Source organism: Triticum dicoccoides, chromosome 5B, assembly GCF_002162155.2.
Source record: "Triticum dicoccoides isolate Atlit2015 ecotype Zavitan chromosome 5B, WEW_v2.0, whole genome shotgun sequence".
Lineage (NCBI taxonomy): Eukaryota > Viridiplantae > Streptophyta > Magnoliopsida > Poales > Poaceae > Triticum > Triticum dicoccoides.
Genome location: NC_041389.1, coordinates 619,609,300 through 619,616,766, shown reverse-complemented (window position 1 = coordinate 619,616,766; position 7,467 = coordinate 619,609,300). Strand labels below are relative to the sequence as shown.

At 46.9% G+C, this 7,467-nt stretch overlaps 1 protein-coding gene across 15 annotated transcripts in view; it reads right to left on the bottom strand.

Annotated features, from left to right (window-relative positions):
- The window catches only part of LOC119312105, a 9,011-nt gene extending 1,808 nt beyond the window's left edge, over window positions 1–7,203 (bottom strand). The window contains exons 1-5 of one of the 15 annotated variants that reach the window (XR_005151247.1): window positions 6,778–7,201; window positions 6,365–6,508; window positions 5,903–6,031; window positions 4,707–4,744; window positions 1,279–1,297 (exon numbers count right to left, since the gene is read on the bottom strand). Coding sequence is in view for 1 of the 15 variants with exons in the window: in XM_037587840.1 (XP_037443737.1) it covers window positions 3,589–3,752; window positions 4,707–4,744; window positions 5,903–6,048 (348 nt within the window). In the remaining 14 variants the exon portion in view is untranslated. The other 14 variants (XR_005151241.1, XR_005151235.1, XR_005151244.1 and 11 more) reach the window with 14 other exon arrangements.
- Window positions 7,204–7,467: the final 264 nt, after the last annotated feature.

Here is a 7,467-nt window from a genome sequence, read left to right as displayed (position 1 = left end):
AGTCGGGCGTCTGAGCGACACCACATAAAGGGCTTTAAAAGAAATGCCACAGTCGGGCGTCTGAGCGACACCACATAAAGGGCTTTAAAAGAAATGTCACAGTCGGGCGTCTGAGCGACACCACATAAAGGGCTTTAAAAGAAATGACACAGTCGGGCGTCTGAGCGACACCACATAAAGGGCTTTAAAAGAAATAATCATAGTGAATATCCCGGAGGTAGAACCATCCCATAGATACTCGATGATAACAATAATATCACGGGTTAGTCAACAATAGTAATAATCATAATCGTCACAAGTCACAAGTAGTAATTCCCGTTCTGGTCTAACAGTTTCACCTCCGAAGACCGACACTAAGACCGACACTTGACCCATCCCAGACTGTAGTCCTTAACCATGGACACGGCTATTCGAATAGATTTAATCTCTGCAGAGGGTGTACTCTTTATCCACGAGTAACGAATTTCTTTAGTCCATCGGGACTAATTCCGTCTATGGTCTTTTTGTTGAAAACACACCTAACTTGCACACACCAGCTTAACTCACACGTGTCTGGAATCACCCATGACACCTGTCAAGCCAACTCTAAGTGGGGAGGCTACAACCTCGCGTAGCATGGGATCAAATTTATATTGCGCGCTCTAAGGGGTGGCCTCCCCTCTCGGTCTCAACCGGAAACACCCATGCCCCCGGACCAGGTGGCCTGCCTACCAGCTACAACCGGTATCATCCACCCTGGCCTCTCTGTACGGTGTGTGCTAGGAAGAGGTTGACAACTTACTGAACCGTACTCAACTTGATGTAGAGACGAGTGGTAGTACAAAACAAGTATGGGGGTTACTGGGACAAAACTCGATCTATGGTCGACTCAGGAGGTTTAAGTATTCCCTGCATGATTTGCATAACGACTATATTTCAACCAACAGAGTCACCGCTCATATTACCTTACCATGCCGTACCAGACATAACCGTCCTGACGGAAACCGGCGACAAACTCTTGCCTACCCAAGGCAGATGGTTTTCCCGGGTTCCTGCCGGTATGCATGCAAGGCACATGAGTATGATTATCATCACAGGTGTGATCATTTCCAACAGCATGGAAATCCCAAATATGCATCTATGCTCATGATCATTTCACATGAAATAACAATCTCTCCAACAAAGAAGGTAGTGTGATAAGTGTGTCAATGAACACTCAAAATTATCATGCCAGAGTTCAGAATGCTTGCCTTCAATGTGTGGAAGGGCAGGGTGCACTCCAAAACTGTTGAAAGTTTTCTTCTCTCTCTCCAAAGTCCTATTTTAAACAAATTTGAATTAACACACAAATTCAAGAACAGCACAAAAAGTTGTTTGAAATTTTTTCAAATAAATCTTAAAATAAACTAGGTTAAATTTGAGAGAGGTAGGAAAAAGAATCAATTCGTTTGGAGTTATATTTTAAAAGATACAGCAGGTCAAAGTTTGGTCAAAATCTGTTATTTAAAAATAAAACAGAAAAGAAAATGTTTTTCAAATAAACGCGTATACGTCGAAAGCGTACTTTGAAACTGCGCCTCCACTTACTATACGTGGCGGAGGGGCTGCGTCACTGACAGTGGGCCTGTCTGGCCCACTGGTCAGGTTTGACCAGTCGCCTTCCCTCTTCTCCCTCTGGCCGAACAAAGGCGGGGACTCCGGCGATTGTCGCCGGCGAACAGCGGTTCTTCGCGGGCAGCTAAGAGCAGTGATGGATCCGCCACTCCTAGGCAATCCTTCCGGTGGTCGCAGGGTCGCCGGAGGTGGAGGGAGTCGCCGGCGGCGAGCTCCGCGGCGGAGGGGGGCTTCGGTGACAAAGTGACTTTTCCCCCGCAGTGGGTCTCGATCAAAATTGAGCAGTGGGATGGATTTACAAGGGGGAGAGGGAGTTCTTGGTGAAGAGAGTGGAGAGGGGGAGGCTCTGGTGGTGCCGGAATGATCGGGGCAGTGGCGGCGGCTGCAGTTGCCGGAGACGGGAAAGAAGACCTCCCCGGGTTGATTGGCTGCCATGGGTGAGCTAGTGGAGCATGCTGAGGCTGCTTAGCCAATGGAACGTGCTCGGGGGCCTCCTTATATAGCGCAACGAGGTCGGTTTGCGGCGGCCGGGGATAAGTTCGTCGGCGAACCGCCTCCCTGTAGCGTTAGGGCGTCGTGGCAAAGACGATAGCTAGCCGACGGGCGAGGGGATAAGTTTGCGCTGTTCACAGGGGCAGGTGGCGAGCCGGGGTGGCTTGGGCGGCGCTGGCCTGAGTCAGGGCTGTCGGACGGCCGTGGCGGCTAGTTCTCAGCTTGCCGGGGACGCAGCGAGGCTCTGCTTGGCGCGATGCGGTGAGTGGGGAGCATGCTGCGCGCAAGGGGACACGGCGTGCCGGCTGCGGTCGGTCATGGGCTGGGGTGAGTGCAGGGCGTGACGCGGCGGCTCGGGCGCACGCGCGTGCAATACGCGCGCTTTGGGCGCGTCCAGTGCACGCACGGAAGGTGTTCGACGAAATGCCATGGTAGGCTAGAGCGCTTGAGCGGGGCTGGCAAGTAACAGGACTAGGTTAGAGATAGAGGGAAACTCCAGGGACAAGGTGGTTTGGTCAGGTGGCCAAGATCACAATGTAGACTTGAGATCATGCCAAATCAGTCCATGCCCTTCAGGTGTTTGTCAAAATGCCAAAGGCACTTAGGCTTTTCTTGGAGGGGCCAAAACTTCCAGATCAGTGTCTTTGTGGGTGTACAAGAGGGTGGTGAGGTTAGTTTGTAAAAAGGAGAAACTTGCTAGTGCAAGTTTTGCAGAACTCCAATTCTGGGCAGAACTAAAATGGCATTATTTCATGAACCAAAAATATGCCAATGGCTGCATGCTCCTGGACTTAGGGGTTTAGCATGGAGGACTGCAAGTAGGAGAAATCTCAAGGGCCAAAGAGCCAGCAATAATGTGGTTGCTGTACAAACTATCATGTTGGACTAGTATGGAGGTGAGGTTGATTCACTCAAACATTTCAAAGAACATCCTTGGATCTTTGCATATAATGGAATCATAAGCTGCTACTGACATCCCATAATTTTGGTGGAAGCTAGAGACAAATATTTAAAAGGGTTGCAGTGCAAAAATGCCTACTGGACCAGAGAAGAAAAACATGTGTAGCACTCAAACTATGCAATGAATGAACTATATTATTGCATAAAGGTGATTTAGAGGCATCACATGACATCTCCAAATTTTGGTGGAATTTTTAGCTAAATCTATCTATCTATCTTCTACTACTATTAAACAATCAAACAAGAACTTTCTTACGTACACCCCGCAAAACGTACACAGACACATCACCACCACAGGATGAAGCCCACACGACCCAATCTAACAGCCATTATTAATTTATTCGAGATCTGGTGTGCGCTTAGCAGTTTACATGGACTGACCATACTCCACCAGATGAAAACATGAAACTCTCCATCCCACCTCCGCAGGCCCTCAAATCACGCTAATCTAACCATCTAATCAATTTGAATAAAAGGAAACTAAACCTAATCGTCTCCCTCGCCCCTCTCCCCGCCTTTCCTCGCCACCGCCCCAGACGAAGCTCAGCAGCCCCGTCGCCTCCCTGCACGGCGGCCTCGATCCCTGCATCGCATCGTCGCCTCCCTAGACGGTTCCCTCACGGCCATGCACCGCGTTGACGCCTCCCTGCCGGCTCCCTTGCCACCCTGCACCGCACCGTCGAGTGGGTGGCCGCCCCTCCTTTCACCTACAATCAGATATTCACATATTTTTCAGGCTACCACAAGATTATTATGCATCAATTTGCCTGAGTTTTGAAGCAGCAGACAACCCCATCAGATCGGCCAGGTATGATTTCCACGGGCAATGGAAACCCACCTGGTCGCCCAATCAGATCTGCCTGAGTTGCGGGCGCCCTGCGAGATGACGACAACTTTGTGTTGTTCCACGCTGACGACACGGTCGTATGGTGGACGTTCGAGTCCCCGACGGATACCTGGTCACCGGGAAGGACTTCATGCCTGCGGCGTAGCTCTTCTCCAGCGTTTCCGATACCAACAAGGCCGACCGGAAGTATCGGCTCGCCAACCAGCAACAGGACGGCAAAACCTGGTGGCACGAGGGCGAAACCTGTTCCCGCTGCTCCCGGAGCCGTTCAAGGGTGTTGAGCAGATCGGCGTCATCCGATATCGTCTCCAGGTTCAGTCCCAGCTTCGCTTTGCTGCCTTACTGCACAATTTCTCTCCTATCTGTCGAGATTTACCATTCTTGTCTGCTATTCTACTGAATACTATTCTTGGATAAACACATTAATCAGTGTGGTTAGATGGAGTGACCGATTTCACAAAAAATTGTCATGTTCTGCTACTTGGGTTCACAGTCTACAGGTGTGCTGGCTCTAACAGAGTTTTCTCCTGTTGTTTTGTTTTCTCATGGTGTTTTTGTACAGTCCAGAGGCCCAGAACCTAAGAGACTCTTCGGTTAACCCTACTGTGTGGAGCGGTGATTGAACTGGGCACAGAACCTGAGGAAACAAATATTGTAGTATGTTCATGATTATATATGCATAATATCGTACTGGTGTTCCTGCCATTGAATATTTCTTGCGTACTATGTTTGAGAATTTGTTTCTATTAGCACCAAGGAAAAAAGCAGCACTATGGGTTACTACTTACATAATAGAGGGAAACGTGCAACCAACCTGTGAGGCCACTTAATGTGTCACAAAAGGAATCAAACCTGAAAAGCACAATGATGACAGAGAAGGAATCACCGGAAGCGCTAAAATACAATGAAAAAGACTAATGCGATAAGCAGTTTCACGGCTGGAAGCATATAATCTGAACTGTTTTTCAGCTCAAAACATTGAAAGCACCAAATCATTGTACTTCTTTTTCTCCTACAACCATCCTATTTATGGCTCATGACTAAATCTTTCAAGCACAACAACCATGATTGGGAACACTAAGATCCTGATTGTGACAGTTGCATATGGCATCCTCTCGGCGTAACGACTTTAGGACTCCATTTCAGGACCTAACTAACATCAGCAATTCAGGTATCTGAACTGTTTTTCAGCTCAAAGCATTGAAAACACCAAATCATTGTACTTATTTTTCTCCTGCAACCATCCTGTTTATGGCTCAAGTAAATCTTTCATGTACAACAACAATGATTGGGAACACTAAGATCCTGATTGAGACAGTTGCATATGGCATCCTCTCAGCCTAACAAATTTGGAACTCCATTTGTGTGTAAAAAAATGTTACTGTACTGACATTGGTGGTATAGGCATAAATGCTGATGTGATGATGTCCGATCAGGCTCCATTTCATGATCCAAATTCCTTCAAATCAAACCGGACATTTTGTAACAAGGAAAATTTCAATAATTACGACTCAACGTGATGACTTAGGGACCCAATTTGAGGACCTATTCAACATCGCCAACTCAGGTAAGTAACTTAAATATATCACCAACTCGAGCCTAGGTAAAGATTTTGTCACGCAGGCCAAATGGCAGGTCCTAAAGAGTTGAAGAGACAAAGGGAAAGGGAGAGGTATGCACTAAACATGGCTCATAAGAAAGCTACATCTACTATTCTTAATGCAGAACACACCCCATCTAGGACACACGCGGCAATATCATTATCACCTGGTTTGTCCATTATATTTTGTTCTTTATATATGATTGAGCAATCAGAAGTATAATCAAATATATGATCAAGTGATTTCTTCTGCCGGATTTTCACACCGCCGAGAGGCCCACTGCGCAATCTGCTGTCACCCAACTACGATACACACCAGGTGTTGAAGGTGATGTTCGTTCTAACCTTAGAATATCTTCATTTGTGTGTGAATAAATGTCACTGTACAAACATTGGTGCTGTAGGCATACCTGGTGATGTGATGACAGCAGATCAGACTCCATTTTGTAAAAAGAAAAGGTGTGCATAATGAAGCCTCTGGTAGCAGATTCTTTGCAATGTTTTGGGTTGCAATCGCCACTTGAATCCTTAAACTGCATCTTGGGTAACAGAGCATGCCAGGGTGAGCAACTAAGCGTCACAAATAAAGACGGGGAAGCCAATAAAAGAGTAAATAAAACATTAGAAGAAATTATGCAAAATTTGAGATCACAATAACCATAGGAGCGTCGTTTCCATGTAAAGACCAAGTATTCTTTTTTCCTTTCTGTTCTGACACAAGTATAAGCCACGAGATGTATAAAAAAGAAAACATCCTATTCTTTCTGAGCACCCCAAGCACAAAACTATGTGCCTCATCAGAAGAGCTGAAATTAATGAGAAAATATCTCGATTTTCTAAGCTAATCATCTCATGAGAGTTGAGGTATTTACCAAAAATCTTCATGGTACAACCGTACAGCTTGATCTCCAAAAGTTCAAAGCATGGTTGAGGACGCCGGTATTTTTGGTTGATGAGTACTATTATTAGCCCCTGCATTCCTCAAGCTTCTGCTGCAGCCTCACGTTGTGCTTTAACTACAGAGTAGTGGCAAGATATGTTAAAACACAACAAATGATAGGTACACACTTAAAATAAATTAAAGTGTGCATTCCTGATGTGCGTTACCAAAAACCTAAATGGTAAAAACTCTCAAAATATCAACCAGATCCTGAATCTCACAATTTAGTAAAATAAGACTAGAATTTCATTTCCACTTCAATTGACAAATGATAGGTACACAAAAACTATGAGTACTGATTAAGAAGCTGACATCCAATTACGACTACCTGAGTCCGTCAAGTACCTGGAGCAGCCGAGCAGTAGGCGAGCTGCGAGCACCTACCTGGAGCGAGTGTGGGAGCCAAGCACGGGGGCCAACGATGACGGCGGGCACGTAGACGCACTGGATCTCGGTCCGCTATGATATGCCCTCTCGCGCATCGTGTCCAGCATGCCCCTCTAGCTCCCATCTAGATCTGCGCTGGGACATGGGGATGGCAGCGGCAGAGTTTATCTAGGTAATACCGGCGGGGTTGCTGGCGAGGCGAGGCCGTCGTGCGGCGAGGAGGCGGCGGGGCGAGGCAGAGGGGTGGAGGAGGAGGCGCTGGGCGACATCGTGGCAACAGGGAGGAGGCGTCGTGCGACGGCACGACATGCGGAGGAGAGCAGGCAGCGGGGAGAACAGGCGGAGGCCACCATGGAATGGGGAGTGGTGGGGAGAGAGTGAAGGGATAAGCATCTGCATGTCTCTTCTCTTTCTTTCTTTTTTCTTTTTTGATCTAAACTTTTTTGGTCAAGTACTAATAAGCATAGGTGTTCCTCTAAGAAAGTATAGACGTTGTCCAAGTCAGTTTTTCTTAGACAACAAGTCATTTCTTTATCAATAGCCCTTTTGGTCATTTGCTTTATATTAGCATCGGATGTTGTCCAAAAATATATTGGGCGTGTCTGATTTGACTGTGTGGGTGCTATGTTTTTATATGTCACAAGGATT